This window comes from Triturus cristatus, chromosome 8, assembly GCF_964204655.1.
Source record: "Triturus cristatus chromosome 8, aTriCri1.1, whole genome shotgun sequence".
NCBI classification, from domain to species: Eukaryota; Metazoa; Chordata; class Amphibia; order Caudata; family Salamandridae; genus Triturus; species Triturus cristatus.
The window spans coordinates 19,546,281-19,568,743 of record NC_140591.1 but is presented as its reverse complement, the minus strand read 5'-3'; the positions used below and the strand labels follow the sequence as shown (position 1 = coordinate 19,568,743).

At 51.6% G+C, this 22,463-nt stretch overlaps 1 protein-coding gene across 1 annotated transcript in view; it reads right to left on the bottom strand.

Annotated features, from left to right (window-relative positions):
- UBASH3A (ubiquitin associated and SH3 domain containing A) overlaps window positions 1-22,463 on the bottom strand; it is a 234,285-nt gene that overhangs the window by 116,777 nt on the left and 95,045 nt on the right. The window contains exons 8-9 of the mRNA XM_085620748.1: window positions 19,656-19,764; window positions 3,403-3,525 (exon numbers count right to left, since the gene is read on the bottom strand). Of these exons, the coding sequence (XP_085476874.1) occupies window positions 3,403-3,525; window positions 19,656-19,764 (232 nt within the window). The remainder of the gene's footprint in view (window positions 1-3,402; window positions 3,526-19,655; window positions 19,765-22,463) is intronic.

The window sequence follows — 22,463 nt, the reverse complement described above, 5'->3', positions numbered from 1 at the left end:
GCTTGGGGTGGTCCTAGGAGGGTGGGACCACCACCGAATCGTTCAGCATGATGCGCTCTTTGTGTTCAAGGCATCTGCTTGGTCTTCCCTCTAGGTTAGGGGGGACCCCAAAATCATCACCTCTCTCATTGCCTAATATTTTCATTCACAGTTCACTTTTGTGAATTGGTTATATGCTTATTAGTATGTAAATTTGCTTTATCAAAGCATTTGTGGGTATTATTTATATTGTTGCAACACTATGTGTGGGTTTTTGTATTGTGCTAGTGCATGCGCCCACCCGCTCAGGATTAAAAATAACAAACCACTGTATGTGTTTTGCTCCATTTCACAACATTTCACATCTCTTAATGTCAGACATTCACGTAGTGCATTTTAAGACGAAATTCACCCACGTGTTCATCACCCTTTACCCACAAACACTGAAATTACCCAAACCTTTCTCTGAGCCACCATTCAAAAAACTATACGTCACGTCACCCTTTCTATCCGTATTCTACAAAGTATACCCCCCCCCATTAACCTACACCTAACTGCCCATTAACAAGAAACTCAATGTGTACCTGCAAATTCCTCAGTGGGTGGCATATTGTGGGCAATCAAGGCATAATAGTGCCCAGTCCCTCATACTAAGAAGCATAGGATAGGATAGCCACTTGTAAAGCGCGAACGAATGACAAGGCGTCTTGGCGCTAGTAGGTAGAGAGAAAACCGCCCCAATTTAACCCCGGGTCACCTCAAACAACCGTGTTTTTAGAAGTTTTCTGAACACTTGATGAATGTCTATAACTGTAGCAAGGTGTATTATTTTGTGGTATGGCTGGGTGGCCTTGCCATACATTATTCTCACAATACCCACAGAGGATCCTTGGATTCAACAACATTAATCGTCATCTCAGTCCTGGTCGTGGGGCAAAGAGCGGTCAGGCTTTACTGGAGGAACGTGTTAAGCATTTTACAGTACCATTATGGTGCATGGATAATGGAGACAACTTGAAAGGAATCAGAAACCAATTGATAAAAATAGAGCTTTTTTTTATATATATAAATGTAGACACCAAAGTGAACTTTTTGTCATACATATAACTGCAGTAATGAATTTTCAAAGCATTAGAAAATAAATGCATTAAATACTGCAGACATTTAACATTGTGGTCAACGGGAAATCCTGCTAGTGACAAGAGTCACTTAGGGGTCGAATTGTTTTCCGCCCTCACAGGGTAGAGGACTTTGCGGGCGAAGACCAGGTTTCCACTGTCAGATTACTTTTAACTTGCTTGGGAATCCGTGTGCAGAGGTAACGTCTGAGCTGTCAATGGGCTTTAAACGGGGCTTTTAACATGGTGGTCAATGGGAAAAGCTGCTTAGCGACAAACTGTCTCTTCAGGGTTGAATTACTTTCCACCCTCGCAAGGTAGGGGCATTTGGAGTCCCAGGACCAGGGTTCAACAGGCAGTTCACTTTCACCTTGTTTGGTGAGTCTGGGTGCAGAGATATCTTTGAGCTGTCAATCAACTTTAGACCGGTCGCACCAAAGATGCTTTACCACAGGGACGACGCCGCCAGGAAGAGGCTGCTAAAACACAAGAGCGCGGTCATTTCTGATGTACATCACAAGTGTTGTTAAGTGCCCTCTTAATGCAGAGTCAACTTAGGTGGTCAGTCACCAGACTGGTGCTCAACAAACCTTGGTTGAAGTAACTGTAATCCAAAAAAGGTTTGGCGGTTGGAGGTCCACGGGAGTACAGAAACGGCTTGACACGTCAGTGAGAGCCAGACTACAACTACCAGAATGCATTGCATCACTTTTCTTTGGGTGATCTCTCGGAGGGCCTGGTGGCCAGCACTTCTTTGGTCTCAGCACGTCGTTTTACCTGCAGTTTGCGGCGGACTGGTCCCACCAGTCAAGGGGAGTCTTCGACTGCTTCTGGCTACCGCAGGGGTCCCTCTGCCAGGGGGTGCCGAGTTTTGGCAATGGACAAAAGTCGCTCACGCAGTTACAAGCAATGGTGCCACAGGGATCCAGTATCCCTCTTTTGCTCTCTGGCGGGGGCAAAGTCTCGTTGTGGGTGAAAATCAGCCTTCTAGGTGTCCTTCCTTGAAGTATGCCGATCAGAACTGAGGTTCTGGTGTCAGAGGTGACCCTTAAATCCTGGATTTAGGGGAGTTAGGGGTGTGGGAGCCGGCAGCCAATGCGCAGCTACTCCCTACAGCTAATGCGTCTCTGAGGTGGCCACATCCGGTGGTGTGGGTCACTTTGTCTGACTAAAACCCACTAATTCCGCCCTCCTAAAGATGGCAGAAATTCACTTTAGGTGTGCAGATCAGACTGTCAACCTTGGGGGCGTGGCCAGCCTTCCTGGAGGTACACACATCCTGCATACTTAATACCCCACCTTGCTTGGGTCCAGCAGGCCTGGGGCAAGGTGGAGTTTGTCCTCCACATGGGGACATTTGTCCTGCATATCAGAGGCGGTGAAAACCTTCAAAGCTCAAGGCTCTGATATCTCACTTCACTACCCCACTCAAGGGGAGGGAGGTGTTACCTCCTTCCTGCCTAGGCCTTTGTTCTGAGTCCTGGGTGCACGGACACTGCCTGGCAGGAGGTCAGAAACATGTCTTGGTGGCAGCTGAGGCAGGAAACCCGGGTCTGCCAGCCGAAGTACATGTCAGCTTGGGTAATCAGGTGGGCAATCTCTAAGGTATCCACATGGGTGCATGCCAGCCTTCCCCTGACACCAGATTTGTGTCAGGGGAGAGAAGGCATGTTGTTTGACACCAAACTCAACATATTTAGGTGGTACCATAAGGGAGCGAGCAACTCAGGTATGCCTGGGTACTGACACCCTTATACATCAGCCCTAATTGTTATACTATGTACTTTTGTTGAACTTGGATGACTGAATGTTGTCTTTTGCATTTTATGTTGTGTTACCTTTTATGCATCTTAGATGCATGTGTTTTCCATAACCCTCGATTGTACAACATCGATTTTTCTAAATATAGGAACTTCAAGACAGAAGTGAAAAGATATAATTACAAGCATTGTTGTCATGTTTACTGCTTAAAGATTGAATAAAAGTTTAGCTAACGTGTAAAAGGAATGTTTATTAGTTATTTTGAGATGAATACAAACATAGAGAGTCTGAATAATTAACTGTGCTTTGAGAAGCAGAAGCCATTCACCTCCAAACCTCATGCACAATTTAAAAAAAGTTCTAACCAGTTTTCCTTTAAAGTTATTTGGCGGTGGTGCTGTGAAACCGACACTATCTCACAGAGCTCTGAGAGAATCCATTGTGCAGTTGTTATTGCGGGTACCTGTGCCACATGACACGCCTGCCTGTGAGTCTGACACCACAACTCTGCAGAGTTAGAAGGAAGAACCCAAGGGCCACTCACCCACAAGTCTGGCCTGGAAGATGCCACAGGAGGACAGCGGGGGGTCCAGCTCAAAGCCCTTCGCCCCATCTGATCTGGGAGGCAGAGCGACGGGGAAGTTCAGGTCCGGCCGGGTATACCTCCCTGAAACCAAAAGCCATACAAGTGGGCGCAGAGCTGAAAGAATTACACACTTCAAAAAACACACAGTAATCAAAAAACACACAAGCCACCCCTGGGAAGTGCATTTACATCAAATACTGTCTACGAGGGTCTCACTCAAGTCCTTTTTAAAGAACACACAATGCACCCATGGCCTCAGCTTCCAAAGTGGACCTATGCTGATAGGTTTAAGAGATGTTGATGTAAAAATATTTTGTTTGGTTCAATTTCGAGCCTGCGTGCCAGCATATATGGTGAGTGTTTTGGGCATCGCGCCCCACCGTAATGTAATGTTGCTGGCCGCCGCTGTTTTTTCACCAATATTTAATGTTGTTGAGGAGGGAGAGGTGGTGGCAGCTTTCTTTGCTTTCAGCAAATCTGCCTCTTTTCATATTTGTTTTGCTGCAAACGCCATTGCTTTTTCCTGAGATGAACCGTCATTAGTGGCTGTTTTCCCCCCAGGTGTCTTCTTCAAGAGGAGTAAGTGTCTATAGCAGGTTATTTAAACTACCAGCTTGTTAGGGGTATGTGAGTGAAACCTGTTAGAAAAGCTAAACACTTGAACAAAGGAAAGAAATTATAAATACTTTCCAGAATTTCCAGCTCACACTGTAGAGAAAGGCTTTAGCAAAGACAAACCCTGAGAACACCTGGGCTTTATTTATTTTATTAACTTGTAAAGTGCCGGCTTATACCCTATCGCCACTTCGCAGCGCGAGATCACTCCGCGTGTGATTATGTCCCTAGCTCCTGGTGTTCTGGAGATGCCATGATCTGAAGTCCCAGTAGGACCATAAGCTATGTCCTAGTTGTGTGTTTCAAGCTGCTGAGCCTTTGGGTTCATTGGGTGCCCTAGTGACACGGTGTCCTCACCCACTGAACTCTTTACAGCGATTGGCCATTTTCAAAATAAAGTCCCTGGCTGCTTGGTGCTTTGATAGAGAATGTCTTGTGGGCCTCACCCCGGCTAGAGCACCAGCAGGTCCCATGTGCTGAAATGGGACTGTAAGACTGGTTCGGGGTTCAATTGGTCTCCCCCTGAACCTGTCCGAGTGTTCATATGGACCACCAGACTCGCGTTGGCCCAGTAGCCTTTGGGAAGCGCCCAAGAGGTGCCCTCGACGTCCATCACATTGGGCATTTGATGTGGCGCTGCTTCGTCTCGGCTGGTGGATGTTTGAGCGACTTACATTTTTGGACCATTGAACTGGATTCTCAAGCAGGCGGGCCTCGTTCCTCAAAGACTCCCAGCTTCGCACCAAAACCTCCGAGATACCTGGGTCCAGAATTACAAAGGGCTTGCGTCGCCCTTGCAGCACACAAAGCGACGCAAGCCCTTAAGTGAGATTTCCTAAGTCACCTTGTGTGGCTCTGCATTGTTTAGTAAATGCAAGGGTACACAGGGCAGAGCAATTCGCTGTCTTGTGTTACTTTGCGTTGGGAGGGCATTTCTTGGCGGTACCCATGCGTCCACCCATGGTTTTTGGAGCATTCCCAACTTTACTCAGACTAGTAAACCTGGGAATGCTTCAAAATGATACCTCTTCGCAGGTGAGGCTTAACGAGGAGAAATATGTTCATTTCTCCTTGTTATTTCCTCTTTGTCTGTGTGCTGCAGAAGAGGAAAATACTTCTGAGAATTGTTTTTGAGCAGGAAGGTGTGCCTTTCTGCACAGAAACAATCCTGCCTGTCATCGGCACAGTTGCCGTGTGATACAAGCGCTCCCGCGCAGAGATGGAGCGTGAACGTGCCATAGGGCCGTAAACATAGTACAGTCCTGCTCTCTCCATTTGTCATATGTTGATAAACACGGGCCTAGCGCCCAGATTTACAAGAGGTTTGCAGGGCCCTTTTTTTTTTACGGAGTTTTATATAGCGCAAACTTGCCCCGAATCGGGTATCAGCGCGCTTTACATAACACCAGTTGCATTACACGAGGACAGATTAATTTTTGTTAGGCACGGGGAGATTAAGTGATTTGCCCTTGAGTCACACAAGGCGACGCAAGGCAGTGCAAGCCTTTAAGCCACGCAAGTCACACTGTCTCTGTAGGAGACTGTGAGAAGGTGGCCTGATATATGCTGTCCACTAATTAAAGTGGGCACCTTGTACCAGTCTAAACAAACCCCTTATGGTGATAGGTTAAAGACAACCTTTATTGAAAGCTATCCTAGTGGTAGCTATGGAGAGCAGCCTTCAGGCTAAGTCTTGAAGGAATGTAAAGCAGCTTGTTTTACCAGTCTATAATCTCTTGAATGACCAAATGAAAGTACAACCACAACAGGTATATATTTAAAATATATGTATTTAAGATAAAACACACCTCCCTAGTCTCTTTAATAGGCTGGAGTTCGAAGTACTTAAGCTACAAGTCAGTATTCAACAGTAAAAGCACATATACACGTTTGGGCCCTAGGGGCGTACCAAACCATATACGAATAAAGTGGTATAAAAACCACGACTGAACTAGACACAAGGCCTACAGCCTGTAGAAGTGCTTGGACCACAGGGAACCACCCAAGGTAGTGACACAGGGGACCCACGGTGGACGGATGCAGTGTGAGAACACAGCCGCGAAACGCCGTTAACTTCTATGGGGAAAGTCGCGGTTGGAAATTAAGAGTTTAAGGACACTTAGGGGATGACTATGAGCAAACCCTTTTGGACTTAGAGGTGTCTAGGGCCAACACCCACGGGAGCACCGGAGTACTCGAGTTACCTCACCCAGGGAAGCCGGGTGCATGGGTGTCTTTTGGCGTCGGGTCGCGTCTCTGTTTTCAATGGAAGCTGGTGAAGAAGTGCTGCTGCCGTGAAGAGAAGTGTCCGGAGAGATCAAAGCCTGGATCTAGGATGGAAGGAACCCGAAAGCAGAGGGGACAGAGTCTGGGTCACTTACCAGTGACCAGGGGCATGATAGTCCAATGCCCACAGATGTCGGGTGCTTCAGGAGAATTGACGGGTGTCTTGATTCTTCAGCCACGAGGTCCAGAAGGTGTCGACGAAGTCTACGAGCTGGATTCGAGCTGTCCCACAAACTCGTCATTCAAATGCTCTCTTTGAGGTAGCGTGGGCGAGCAATTACGCACCATTAAAAACAATGGGGGGAAAAGCAGAAAAATGCATTAAAATCAGGCAATGCTTTCATGAAGTTCACCTTCTAGCTTTAGGTTCATGTCAGGAAAAGGTCCAAAGTTCCAGCAGAAGAAGTTGAAGAGCGTCCCGGTTTGGCCAGGAGCAGTGTTGAGGGTCCTGGAAGTTGGTGTGCAGAGACGAAGGGGGCCACTTATCGCAGCCACCGACGACATCCGAGCCCTGCTCGACAAAGGTGAAACAGCGGCACTCATCCGCCTTGACCTCTCCGCAGCATTCGACACTGTCTGCCACCGCACCCTAGTCCAACGCCTCAACGACAACGGCATCCAGGGGATTGCTCTGGAATGGATCATCTCATACCTCTCCGGCAGAACACATAGAGTACGCCTCCCTCCGTTCCGCTCTGAGGCCACCGAAGTCATCTGCGGCGTCCCGCAAGGATCATCGCTCAGCCCCACTCTCTTCAACATCTACATGAAACCCCTCGCTGCCATCGCACGCCAACACAACCTCAACATCATTTCCTACGCCGATGACACCCAGCTGATTCTCTCCCTCACCAGAGACCCCGACACCGCCAAAGCCGACCTACACGAAGGGATGAAAGATGTCGCCGAATGGATGACCATCAGCCACCTGAAGTTGAACACGGACAAGACAGAAGTCCTCATCCTGGGAACGTCGCCCTCCGCATGGGACGACTCCTGGTGGCCCCCGGCCCTGGGCACCGCACCCAAGCCAACGGACCACGCACGCAACTTGGGCGTCATCCTGGACTCCTCCCTATCGATGACCAGACAAGTCAACGCCGTCTCCTCATCTTGCTTCCACAACCTCCGCATGCTCCGCAAGATCTTCAGATGGATCCCGACCGAGACCAGGAAGACTGTCACCCAGGCCCTCGTCACCAGCAGACTAGACTACGGAAACACCCTCTACGCCGGTACAACAGCCAAGCTTCAGAAAAGACTTCAGCGTATCCAGAACGCCTCCGCCCGTCTCATCCTGGACGCCCCCCGACGCAGCCACATCTCGAGCCACCTGAGAGACCTGCACTGGCTCCCTGTCAACAAGAGGATCATGTTCAGACTCCTCACCCACGCACACAAATCCCTCCACGACCTGGGCCCAAGGTACCTCAACGACCGCCTGACCTTCTACACGCCCACCCGACAGCTACGATCCGCGAACCTCGCCCTCGCCGTCGTCCCTCGCATCCAGAGAGCCACCGCCGGAGGAAGATCCTTCTCCTACCTGGCGGCTAAGACATGGAACTCCCTGCCCGCCCACCTGCGGCTGACCCAGGACCACCTCGCCTTCAGGAAACAGCTCAAGACCTGGCTGTTCGAGCAGTAGCAGACCCCCTCCCCCAAGCGCCTTGAGACCCTTCCGGGTGAGTAGTGCGCGATACAGATTCCTTGATTGATTGATTGATTGACTTAAAAACACACTGCACAGGGGACTTGCAGGTAAGTCCAGTGGGTCTCCCTAGAGGGAGGAGGTCGCAAGGGCTGGGGAACCATGAAAGCACAGCTGGTTCAGTGGAGTTGTTGGAGTCCAGAGTGGACTCTTCTTCTCTGTGCTTGCTGTTGTGGGTCAAGTATCCCGGGTATTGGTACACCGCAGCTCCAGTAGGTCCCGGTGTCTCCAAACTTGGTGAGGAGACAGATCTGACTCTCTGGAGCTGTTGAACCTTTTCTTGCTTTGGTGATGCGTCGAGGTCGTCAGGGAGCAGCAAGTCGACAAGCCAGACTTCATGGGTTTGGTGCCGGCGGTGCGCAAGGGAGGGATACCTTCACTCTATATTAGGTTATTGGTGATTTCTTGAAGGCTGGAGGAGCTTCGGAGTTCTTGGAGGCATCACAATCACAGGGTGAGACAGCACACCACGATTGTCGAGTCTTCTATGCAGCAAGCAGGGTTGGGTGCCAATTTGTTTCTGTAGGAGGGTGTCAGTCTTCGGGCAGCAGGTCCTGTTTGTCATTTTATTTCTCTTGTTCGTCGAACCAGATGTTCAGGTCTTGGGCTGCCACCTAAATACAAAATTTAGGGGTGCTATAAAGGAAGACAGGTAGTAGCCAATGGGCTACCTACTTTTAGGGTCTTTACACCCTCAGTTGGAAGGGGCGCTACCCTAGCCCTGATAGGTTGTTTCTCCACCATCCCAAGATAGTGGAATTTCAGGAGAGGGATTCACCTTGCCTGCTCCACCCAAGGGGTGGTGTAGGCAAAGGGGGAACCGCCTCCTAATCTAACTAATTTTCCAGCCTTTCCTCCTGACAAAGGTAGTGCAGGAAAGGGGGCTTGGCCTACCCCACTATCTGGAGGTTCCTGGGTTGGATTTCAAAGGCGGCATCACCTTTGGAGCTCCCCACCCAGGAAGGCCATCCTGTCCTGGAGGAGGTGTGAAGCACCTCTGCCCAGAACAGACTTTGTTCCTGGCCTCTGAGAGCGCTGGCTCTCACCCCATGGGGGTCAGAAACATGTCTGTGGTGGCAGGCTGGTGAATGCAAGTGATGGGTTTTCAGGGGACCCTCTAAAGTGGTCTCTTGTGTGAATTTATTGTTAAATCCACCACTGGCATCAGTGAGGATTTATTAACACAAGGAATTATTGAATCCCTCATGGAGCTAGGAAACTCATGTTGACAAGTATCCAGCCCATGTACTGTTCATGGCTTCCCTGTTCACTTACAATAGCCAAGAATAGACTGGACATTGGAGGGGCATCTCTGCTCATGCAGATTCAGGAAGGCTCCTTACACGGGTGCAGCTGTGGTCTCACACTGCCTCTCTTCACAGGTGCAGGAAGGCTCCTTACACAGGTGCAGCTGCGGTTTCACACTGCCTCCCTTCACGCGTGCAGGAAGGCTCCTTACACGGGTGCAGCTGCGGTCTCACACTGCCTCCCTTCACGCGTGCAGGAAGGCTCCTTACACGGGTGCAGCTGTGGTCTCACACTGCCTCTCTTCACGCGTGCAGGAAGGCTCCTTACACAGGTACAGTCGTGGTCTCACACTGCCGCCCTTCACAGGTGCAGGAAGGCTCCTTACACAGGTGCAGCTGCGGTCTCATACTACCTCCCTTCACGCGTGCAGGAAGGCTCCTTACACAGGTGCAGTTTTGGTCTCTGTTAGACCTGGCACCTTGGCGTGAGTCTCCCTTCCACTTTTTGTCGCAGTGCCTCATGTGTTTTTATGGTGTTGGCCGCTCAGAGCACTGTGTCACTGCCAACCAGTGCCACAGTGCAAGTGCTCCCTATTTAAAATGTATATGTTGGTTGGATTCCATGATTGGCTTATTTGGTTTACTGTCAGACCCCAGTAAAGTGCACCAGGAGTGCCAGGGCGTGTAAATACGAATGCCGCTGGTGGGCTTGCAGCACTGGTTGTGCCACCCAAAGACGCGGCCTGGTAAAATATGTCTAAGGTCTGCCATTGCAGAACCTGCGTGCAGTCTGGTACTGTCATGCTGACTGGCAAGTGCACCCACTTCCCAGTCCCTAAACCTTCCCTTTACTTCATGTGAGTCACCCCTCTGGTAGGCCCAAGGGCAGGGTGCAATGTAAGCATAAGGTTGGACAAGCCCTGATGTGTGTGGCATGTCCTAATAGTGAATTGCAGCCATTTTCGTTTTTCACTATTGTAAGGCTACCCTGTTCTCATAGGCCAGAATGGGCTGTTAGAATTGTTACATCCTATGATCCTAACAGACCCAGGGAACATGGTAGAGAATCGAGTTTAGTATGCCTGAACTCAGAATAATAAAATACATCTGTTAGCAAGGTTTATTTTAATGTTCTGTGTTTGCAAACGCCACTTTTAGAAAGTTGGCATTTGCTTGCCTAACCATTTCAGCCCACCTCTGCGTGATGTGTGTCTGCTGTCTGGCTGTGTGAGTGACAGGGCTGGGTAATCCCAGAGGGGCAGGGCTAGGTAGCCTGGTGGTGAATAGAGAGATTGACATATAGATGCGTGGGAGGAGTACACCTGGACTCTGAATAGGGCTGTGCTCCGCCACCACAATGCTGGCTCCACCCCCTGTGGGGCGTCTGATGGCTCTGCCCTGCACACTGAAAGAAGAAGCCTGCATCATGTCAACAAAGTGCTCAATAACCGGACCGAACTTGGCAAGGGCTCCCCTGGCCTGCGAGAACAAAAGAAATGCGGTATAAGTATAGGAGCCCTGCTCCTAAGAAATCAGATCCTGTCCTGCCAAGAAGAAACCTCTGTCCGACGAGAAGGAACTGGGAAAGCTGCATGGAGGAGTACTGTCCCTGACCTGGGGGATTGGCCTGCAGTGGTTGCCTTGCTGCTGAAGAGAGGAAGAAAAGACCCAAGAAACTTTTATTTGACTTGTGCTGAAGATCTCCAAGGGCTTGTGAGCGAGCTTGCCCCCTGAACGAAGTCCCAGGACCAGTGGACTTCACCGCCGTGAGAGCGCACCGGAAAACGGACCGTTTTCCCCGTAATCTTGAAGCAAACTGCTGTGTACGCCTCGACGATCGACGCGTACCCCCCTGAAAGCCTGCACCAAACTGTCCGGCCCGAACAAAGTGACTAAGGCCCCTCTCTATGAGCCGTAGCTCGCACCGCAAAGGAAGGTATTGTCCGGCCTGAGCAACGCGACTAAATAGGCCCCTACGAGCCTAGCTCGCACCGTAACGGAAGGACTGCGAACCGTACTTGCTTTTATTTCCTACGAACCGTACTGCCCAGCGTACGCTCCTTTCCCCTGCTTTGGAAAGGCTGCGGTGCGTACGGTAGTCGCGTACGTCTTCCCTGTGCGGAGCACACTGTTCGCTTGTGTCCAGCACTTCAACTCAAGATTGACGATCTCGTGGTACGGCGCGAACGCCGCGACGAACATTGAAAGCACCGTACCTACGCACCGTCCCCTGAATCTCTGCACACCCAATGTCCAACGTACCGTAGTACGCACCGCACCTGGAGGACAATGCACCGTACATCACGCTTGATGCCCGCGCAGCCTTCGTGATAAACTCACCAAAGACAAAGGTACTGTGCCTGTTCGCACCGTAGGGTGTACGCTTCATCCCGAAGCGCCTACAGTGCGTGTAAGACCAGTTCCTCAAGCCTATTTTTGATGCGTACGAAGCATACTGGAAGGAACGAAGCGCACAGAACCTTAACACTACGCTAAAGTAAATAACTCTTTTTGTAAATCGTATTGTAGGCCGTTTAAACGTTATCTGGTCTTGTGCTAAGCCTAATCTATATATATAAAGTGCTATTTTTTTTTATATATTCCAGTGTGGAGTCCATTTGTGGGGTTGTCACTGAGTTACTGTGTGTGTTCACAAATGCTTAACCTAAACGCCCTGAGATAACGCCTTGTCTGCTCGCGCCAAGCTACCTAGAGGGTGAGCAGGGGTTGTTGTTGGAGTGTAACCCCTTACCCTGACTAGAGGAAAGGTTCCCTGCTTGACACAAGTACCTACCTGTGCCAACCAGAGAACCCGGATTCTAACAGTCTCACACAACCTCCCTTCACAGGTGCAGTCGCGGTCTCACGCTGCTTCCCTTCACAGATGCAGAAGGCTCCTTACACAGGTGCAGCTGCGGTCTCATACTGCCTCCCTTCACAGGTGCAGGAAGGCTCCTTACACAGGTGCAGTGCCGGTCTCCCACATCCTCCCTTCACAGGTGCAGGAAGGATCCAGGAATGCTCCTTACACAGGTGCAGTGTCAGTCTCCCACAGCCTCCCTTCACAGGTGCAGGAAGGCTCCTTACACAGGTGCAGTGTCGGTCTCCCACAGCCTCCCTTCACAGGTGCGGGAAGGATCCTTACACAGGTGCACTGTCGGTCTCCCACAGCCTCCCTTCACAGGTGTAGGAAGGCTCCTTACACAGGTGCAGTCCCGGTCTCATACTGCCTCCCTTTACAGGTGCAGGAAGGCTCCTTACACAGGTGCAGTGTTGGTCTCCCACAGCCTCCCTTCACAGGTGCAGGCAGGCTCCTTACACAGGTGCAGTCGCAGTCTCCCACAGCCTCCCTTCACAGGTGCAGGAAGGATCCTTACACAGGTGCAGTCGCGGTCTCACACTGCCTCCCTTCACAGATGCAGGAAGGTTCCTTACACAGGTGCAGTGTCGGTCTCCCACATCTTCCCTTCACAGGTGCAGGAAGGCTCATTACACAGGTGCAGTCACGTTCTCAAACATCCTCCCTTCACAGGTGCAGGAAGGCTCCTTACATAGGTGCAGTCACGGTCTCCCACAGTTTCCCTTCACAGGTGCAGGAAGGATCCTTACACAGGTGCAGTCGTGGTCTCACACTGACTCCCTTCACAGGTGCAGGAAGGCTCCTGACACAGGTGCAGCTGCGGTCTCATACTGCCTCCCTTCACGCGTGCAGGAAGGATCCTTACACAGGTGCAGTTTTGGTCTCACACAACCTCCCTTCACAGGTGCAGTCACGGTCTCACGCTGCTTCCCTTCACAGATGCAGAAGGCTCCTGACACAGGTGCAGCTGCGGTCTCATACTGCCTCCCTTCACAGGTGCAGGAAGGCTCCTTACACAGGTGCAGTGTCGGTTTCCCACATCCTCCCTTCACAGGTGCAGGAAGGCTCCAGTAAGTCTCCTTACACAGGTGCAGTGTCGGTCTCCCACAGCCTCCCTTCACAGGTGCAGGCAGGCTCCTTACACAGGTGCAGTGTCGGTCTCCCACAGCCTCCCTTCACAGGTGCAGGAAGGCTCCTTACACAGGTGCAGTGTCAGTCTCCCACATCCTCCCTTCACAGGTGCAGTAAGGCTCCAGGAAGGCTCCTTACACAGGTGCAGCTGCGGTCTCATACTGCCTCCCTTCACAGGTGCAGGAAGGCTCCTTACATAGGTGCAGTGTCGGTCTCCCACATCCTCCCTTCACAGGTGCAGGAAGGATCCAGGAAGGCTCCTTACACAGGTGCAGTGTCGGTCTCCCACAGCCTCCCTTCACAGGTGCAGGAAGGCTCCTTACACAGGTGCAGTGTCGGTCTCCCACAGCCTCCTTTCACAGGTGCAGGAAGGCTCCTTACACAGGTGCAGTTGCGGTCTCATACTGCCTCCCTTCACAGGTGCAGGAAGGCTCCTTACACAGGTGCAGAGTCGGTCTCCCACAGCCTTCCTTCACAGGTGCAGGAAGGCTCCTTACACAGGTGCAGTCGCGGTCTCACACTTCCTCCCTTCACAGGTGCAGGAAGGCTCCTTACACAGGTGCAGTGTCGGTCTCCCACAGCCTCCCTTCACAGGTGCAGGAAGGCTCCTTACACAGGTGCAGTCGCGGTCTCACACTGCCTCCCTTCACAGGTGCAGGAAGGTTCCTTACACAGGTGCAGTTGCGGTCTTATACTGCCTCCCTTCACAGATGCAGAAGGCTCCTGACACAGGTGCAGCTGCGGTCTCATACTGCCTCCCTTCACAGGTGCAGGAAGGCTCCTTACACAGGTGCAGTGTCGGTTTCCCACATCCTCCCTTCACAGGTGCAGGAAGGCTCCTTACACAGGTGCAGTGTCAGTCTCCCACATCCTCCCTTCACAGGTGCAGTAAGGCTCCAGGAAGGCTCCTTACACAGGTGCAGCTGCGGTCTCATACTGCCTCCCTTCACAGGTGTAGGAAGGCTCCTTACACAGGTGCAGTGTCGGTCTCCCACATCCTCCCTTCACAGGTGCAGGAAGGATCCAGGAAGGCTCCTTACACAGGTGCAGTGTCGGTCTCCCACAGCCTCCCTTCACAGGTGCAGGAAGGCTCCTTACACAGGTGCAGTGTCGGTCTCCCACAGCCTCCTTTCACAGGTGCAGGAAGGCTCCTTACACAGGCGCAGTTGCGGTCTCATACTGCCTCCCTTCACAGGTGCAGGAAGGCTCCTTACACAGGTGCAGTGTCGGTCTCCCTTATCTTCCCTTCACAGGTGCAGGAAGGCTCCTTACACAGGTGCAGTTGCGGTCTCACACTGCCTCCCTTCACAGGTGCAGGAAGGCTCCTTACACAGGTGCAGAGTCGGTCTCCCACAGCCTTCCTTCACAGGTGCAGGAAGGCTCCTTACACAGGTGCAGTTGCGGTCTCCCACAGCCTCCTTTCACAGGTGCAGGAAGGCTCCTTACACAGGCGCAGTTGCGGTCTCATACTGCCTCCCTTCACAGGTGCAGGAAGGCTCCTTACACAGGTGCAGTTGCGGTCTCCCACAGCCTCCCTTCACAGGTGCAGGAAGGCTCCTTACACAGGTGCAGTTGCGGTCTCCCACAGCCTCCCTTCACAGGTGCAGGAAGGCTCCTTACACAGGTGCAGTCGCGGTCTCACACTGCCTCCCTTCACAGGTGCAGGAAGGCTCCTTACACAGGTGCAGTGTCGGTCTCCCTTATCTTCCCTTCACAGGTGCAGGAAGGCTCCTTACACAGGTGCAGTTGCGGTCTCCCACAGCCTCCCTTCACAGGTGCAGGAAGGCTCCTTACACAGGTGCAGTTGCGGTCTCACACTGACTCCCTTCACAGGTGCAGTACACTACCTGCAGTCTGGCATGGAATGACTCATGCAGAAGTTAAGCTTGTGCAAAGCTCGAGAAGAAATGGTGGGACAAAGATAAGGAAGACCCTCCACCGGCAACCACCAGGAAGGGTGAGAAGAGCAGGTTTCTGGATTACCTGGTTGCCTCTGCGTCCTGAGGGCCAGCCCAGAGCTCTCTTTACCGTCCACTGCCACCGCCATCTAGTGCTCTGCAGGGGCTAGAAGTGAGACTTACTCTCCATTTGACATGGTTTACTCCCCTTTTACCACAGACCTATGCGAGGATCTTCTCAGTCACAGACCACGCCTCCTAACAACATCTATTCTAGTGGTACCTCTTTTTGAAGGCCAAAGGCCTCTTCGAAGACCCTCTCAGACCACGCCTCCAAAAACAACTGTTGGTACCTGCTTACTGCATTATGTGCACACCAGAAGAATCTTGTCTGCATTATGTGCACCCCAGATGTGGATCCATACCTGCATTATGTGCACACCACAGGCAGCTGTGTGTCTGAATTATGTGCACCCCAGATGTGGATCCTTACCTGCATTATGTGCATACCACGGGCAGCTGTGTGTCTGAATTATGTGCACCCCAGATGTGGATCCATACCTGCATTATGTGCACACCACAGGCAGCTGTGTGTCTGAATTATGTGCACCCCAGATGTGGATCCTTACCTGCATTATGTGCATACCACAGGCAGCTGTGTGTCTGAATTATGTGCACCCCAGATGTGAATCCATACCTGCATTATGTGCACACCACAGGCAGCTGTGTGTCTGAATTATGTGCACCCCAGATGTGGATCCTTACCTGCATTATGTGCATACCACAGGCAGCTGTGTGTCTGAATTATGTGCACCCCAGATGTGGATCCATACCTGCATTATGTGCACACCACAGGCAGCTGTATGTCTGAATTATGTGTACCCCAGATGTGGATCCTTACCTGCATTATGTGCATACCACAGGTAGCTGTGTCTGAATTATGTGCACCCCAGATGTGGATCCATACCTGCATTATGTGCACACCAGAGGTAGCTGTGTGTCTGAATTATGTGCACCCCAGATGTGGATCCATACTTGCATTATGTGCACCCCGGACACAGCTGCTTGTCTATATGATGTGCGCCACAGAGGTGACTGCGTGTCTGCATTATGTGCACCCCAGATGTGGATCCAAACCTGCATTATGTGCACACCAGAGGCAGCTGTGTGTCTGAATTATGTGCACCCCAGATGTGGGTCCATACTTACATTATGTGCACCACAGAGACGGCTGCTTGTCTATATGATGTGCGCCCCAGAGGCAGCTGTGTGGCTGAATTACGTGCACCCCAGATGTGGATCCATACCTGCATTATGTGCACACCAGAGGCAGCTGTGGGTCTGAATTATGTGCACCCCAGATGTGTATCCATACCTGCATTATGTGCACACCACAGGCAGCTGTGTGTCTGAATTATGTGCACCCCAGATGTGAATCCATACCGGCATTATGTGCACACCAGAGGCAGCTGTGTGTATGAATTATGTGCACCCCAGATATGGATCCATACCTGCATTATGTGCATACCACAGGCAGCTGTGTTTCTGAATTATGTGCACCCCAGATGTGGATCCATACTTGCATTATGTGCACCCCAGAGACAGCTGCCTATATGATGTGCGCACCAGAGGTGGCAGTGTGTCTGCATTATGTGCAAAACACAGGCAGCTGTGTGTCTGAATTATGTGCACAACACTTTTGGATCCATACCTGCATTATGTGCGCACCAGAGGTGCATCCATGTCATCCGCATCTAGACACTAGAAAACCCATGTATGTTGGGCACGCTCTAAACATGTTCATGTTACATGCTTGCTGTAAGTGCAGAGGTCTTCCTGCATTATGTATGATATGTTATAGGGACTTATATTGCCCGCGGCTACCTGACAGGTTTCTTAGCCCCAGCCTCCTCATCAGCACAGAACCGAGACGCTGAACCTTAATAATTAAAGGGAAGATGGAAACAGACAGATTTGTAGCTGCTTCTGAAAACTGTAAGTGATTTGCAGGCTCTCAACGAGTGCGGCAAATCATTCCAAAGCTTAGGGCCAAGAAACACGAATGCTGGGCCACCCTGTCAAGACTTCCTGATCCTGGGAACCATGACTTCCTGATCCTGGGAACCCAGGCAAGACTTCCTGATCCTGGGAACCCTGGCAAGACTTCCTGATCCTGGGAACCCTGGCAAGACTTCCTGATCCTGGGAACCCTGACAAGACTTCCTGATCTGATCCTGGGAAACCTGACAAGACTTCCTGATCCTGGGAATCCTGGCAAGACTTCCTGATCCTGGGAACACTGGCAAGACTTCCTGATCCTGGGAACCCTGACAAGACTTCCTGATCTGATCCTGGGAACCCTGGCAAGACTTCCTGATCCTGGGAACCCTGGCAAGATTTCCTGATCCTGGGAACCCTGGCAAGACTTCCTGATCCTGGGAACCATGACTTTCTGATCCTGGGAACCCTGACAAGACTTCCTGATCCTGGGAACCCTGGCAAGACTTCCTGATCCTGGGAACCCTGACAAGACTTCCTGATCCTGGGAACCCTGGCAAGACTTCCTGATCCTGGGAACCCTGACAAGACTTCCTGATCTGATCCTGGGAACCCTGACAAGAATTCCTGAACCTGGGAACCCTGGCAAGACTTCCTGATCCTGGGAACCCTGGCAAGACTTCCTGATCCTGGGAACCATGACTTCCTGTTCCTGATCCTGGGAACCCTGGCAAGACTTCCTGATCCTGGGAACCATGACTTCCTGATCCTGGGAACCCTGACAAGACTTCCTGATCCTGGGAACCCAGGCAAGACTTCCTGATCTGATCCTGGGAACCCTGACAAGACTTCCTGATCTGATCCTGGGAACCCTGACAAGACTTCCTGATCTGATCCTGGGAACCCTGACAAGACTTCCTGATCCTGGGAACCCTGGCAAGACTTCCTGATCCTGGGAACCCTGGCAAGACTTCCTGATCCGGGGAACCCTGACAAGACTTCCTGATCCTGGGAACCCTGGCAAGACTTCCTGATCCTGGGAACCCTGGCAATACTTCCTGATCCTGGGAACCCTTGCCAGATCCTGATGGGTAGATCGAAGTGTACGATTCGAACAGTACCCAGACAGCAACGGTCTCAATCACACAGGCCCTGTGTTGGCAAGGCACTTGTGCATTTAGCAAAGGGTCTCAAAGTGGACTTGACGCTCAAGAGCAGGTGTCTAGCAGACTGGCTGAGGAAGTGGAACTGGGTGGGTGAAGAAGTAGGCCACATTTTGGTCCGTTAGCAGCCTGTTTAACAAAGCTATTTCCAAACCCAAATATAATGTTACCACAGCCCTGTCCGGAAACCACCAGAGCCTGAAGACAGTATGTGAAGCAGACACTGGAATACATGCAAGATCTTCCTCAGCCATTTAAGGACACCTAAGCAGGCAGCCACCGCCTAGTTTATCTGTTAACGCCTAGTCAGTTTATTATCTAGCCACATTCCCAGACTTTTAACTTCCTGAGCTGGAGAAGGGGTTGAGCCCATGTTTGCCGGCCAAGGATGAGGACCCCAGAGGTGGGGATGACTGCCCACGAGCAGACCTCTGTCTCACCCCCGTTGAGTTTCAGTGAAATGATGTTCATCTGTGCTGAAACTGGGGCAGGACAGGTATTGAGCACATCTGCATGTGGTCACCCTCAGTGGATAAGGATGCCACAATCTGGGTGTCGTCGGTGTATGAATAAAGTGTAAGCCCAGGGGATGCCACAATCTCGGCGGCGGCCTCACATGTAGATTGAGCAGCAGCGGGCTGGCACTCCGAGGCTCGGCGGGAGCTTCGGACCTGTACTGGTGGGACTGCACCTGAAGGGTGCGGTGGGACAGGGAGGTGCTAGCCACCACAAGGCGGCGCGCTGCATATTCATTCCTTCCAGCCCACAGAGCAGTGCTGTGATTCACAGTATCGAATGCGGCACTGAGATCTAAAAGGATGAGTGCAGCAGCGCCCCCTGCGTCCACTCTGCCTCGGAGATAATCTGCAGGGGGGGGGGGGGCGCAGCCATGCACACTGCATCCTGCACACACTCAAGGTGTCTGCCCAGCTGCACACTGTCACCTCAGACACAGCTATACACCGGGGCCGTGGAGAAAGAAGCACCACGGGAGGCTCTTCAAGGGCTTCTAGGTGCTTTTACATAACTATTGCCCACTAGTTCACAAACATAATCAATTGCAAAACAGTGCTCGATGTCAAGGTAAAGGTGGGTGCAGCGAGAGCTCCCCTCAAATCACATGTGGATGTCACAGCCAATCAGTGTCCGTGTTCATACAGGAGAAGAGGTCAGGTCACAGGTCAAAGAGCAGCAACGGCCTTTCAGTAGCAGGAATGTGATGCGAACTCAGTAGGCGCTATGGACAGCTAAAAAGCGGCAGCTTAGCGCCTGAAATATGCCCTCTGGGCGCTACAGACTCACCGTCCGCGGTCACACACTGCTGTATCCAGGACTTCCCAAAGACTTGGTCCACCCGCTCCCCATGCCGCACGACCAGCAGGCGCCTTCTGGCCGGCACCAAAGGGGTTAACTGCAAGAAGAGATCAAAGACCAGCAAAACGCAGCTGAAGATGTGAGAAGGCGCTACATCAATGCAATGACACCACAGAGGAGCCACATTCAGGAGGCACTACATCGATGCAATGACACCACAGGGGAGCCGCATTAAGGAGGCGCTACATCGATGCAATGACACTACAAGGGAGCGACATTGAGGAGGCGCTACATCGATGCAATGACACTACAAGGGAGCGACATTGAGGAGGTGCTACATCAATGCAATGACACCACAGGGGAGCCACATTCAGGAGGTGCTACATCGATGCAATGACACCACACAGGGGCCACATTCAGGAGGCGCTACATCAATGCAATGACACCACAGGGAAGCCTCATTCAGGAGACACTACATCGATGCAATGACATCACACGGGGGCCTCATTCAGGAGGCGCTACATCGATGCATTGTCACCACACTGGGCCACATTCAGGAGGCGCTACATCAATGCAATGACACCACACGAGGGCCACATTCAGGAGGCGCTACATCGATGCAATGACACTACAGGCAAGCCTCATTCAGGAGGCGCTACATCGATGCAATGACACCACACGGGGGCCTCATTCAGGAGGCGCTACATCGATGCATTGTCACCACACTGGGCCACATTCAGGAGGCGATACATCAATGCAATGACACCACACGGGGGCCACATTCAGGAGGCGCTACATCGATGCAATGACACTACAGGGAAGCCATATTCAGGAAGCGCTATATCAATGCAATGACACCACACGGGCCACATTCAGGAGGCGCTATATCAATGCATTGATACCACACGGGGGCCACATTCATGAGGCGCTATATCAATGCATTGACACCACAGGGGGCCACATTCAGGAGGCGCTACACCAATGCATTGACACCACACGGGGGCCACATTCAGGAGGCGCTACATCGATGCAATGACACCACACAGTGGCCACATTCAGGAGGTGCTACATCGATGCAATGACACTACAGGGGAGCCTCATTCAGGAGGCGCTACATCGATGCAATGACACCACAGGGGAGCCACATTAAGGAGGCGCTACATCGATGCAATGACACCACATGGGGGCCACATTCAGGAGGCGCTACATCGATGCAATGACACCACACGGGGGCCACATTCAGGAGGCGCTACATCGATGCAATCACACCACAGGGAAGCCTCATTCAGGAGACACTACATCGATGCAATGACACCACACGGGGGCCTCATTCAGGAGGCGCTACATCGATGCAAGGACACTACAGGGGCCACATTCAGGAGTTTACACCAATGCATTGTCACCACACGGGGGCCACATTCAGGAGGCGCTACATCGATGCAATGACACTACAGGGAAGCCTCATTCAGGAGGCGCTACATCGATGCAATGACACTACAGGGAAGCCACATTCAGGAGGCGCTATATCAATGCAATGACACCACACGGGCCACATTCAGGAGGCGCTATATCAATGCATTGACACCACACTGGGGCCACATTCATGAGGCGCTATATCAATGCATTGACACCACAGGGGGCCACATTCAGGAGGCGCTACACCAATGCATTGACACCACAGGGGGCCACATTCAGGAGGCGCTACATCGATGCAATGACACCACACAGTGGCCACATTCAGGAGGCGCTACATCGATGCAATGACACTACAGGGGAGCCACATTAAGGAGGCGCTACATAGATGCAAGGACACTACAGGGGGCCTCATTCAGAAGGCGCTACATCGATGCAATGACACTACAGGGGCCTCATTCAGGAGGCGCTACATCAATGCAATGACACTACAAGGGAGCGACATTGAGGAGGCGCTACATCGATGCAATGACACTACAGGGGAGCTACATTCAGGAGGCGCTACACCAATGCATTGACACCACACAGTGGCCACATTCAGGAGGCGCTACATCGATGCAATGACACCACACAGTGGCCACATTCAGGAGGCGCTACATCGATGCAATGACACTACAGGGGAACCACATTAAGGAGGCGCTACATCGATGCAATGACACCACACGGGGGCCACATTCAGGAGGCGCTACATCGATGCAATGACACCACACAGGGGCCACATTCAGGAGGCGCTACATCGATGCAATGACACTACAGGGGAGCCACATTAAGGAGGTGCTACATAGATGCAAGGACACTACAGGGGAGCCTCATTCAGAAGGCGCTACATCGATGCAATGACACTTCAGGGGAGCCAGATATAGGAGGCTCAAGGAAAATACACCTGAAAAAGGGCAGAAGTTGTCGAGTTATTACCGAGAGGTGCGCAGATTACAGTCACACCTCTTGGTAATTTCTACAATTGCTGTGATAAGGCCAAGCTGGAATAATGTCTAGTGGTTTTACATTTCACCTGTGAACTCAGGAAATGTTGCTCTTTTTGAAGACAGGTGCAGTTTTCCATGAACCAACATGTACCAGACTCTTACATTTGGTGTGCACAGTGGGAGAGAGCAGCAGCACAATGCCTTGGTAGATATGGTGTGGTTGTACTCACCCCCTTCTCCGCAACAAAGCACAGTGAATGACTACCAGCATGGAAGATCTGAGACTCCTCACCTTGCAGTCCTCATTGTCTTGTGTAACATTTCCTGTACATTGATTTACACACATGTATGATTGTCTGTGTATATTTGTGCTTGTGATGTAAAGCGCTCTGACACA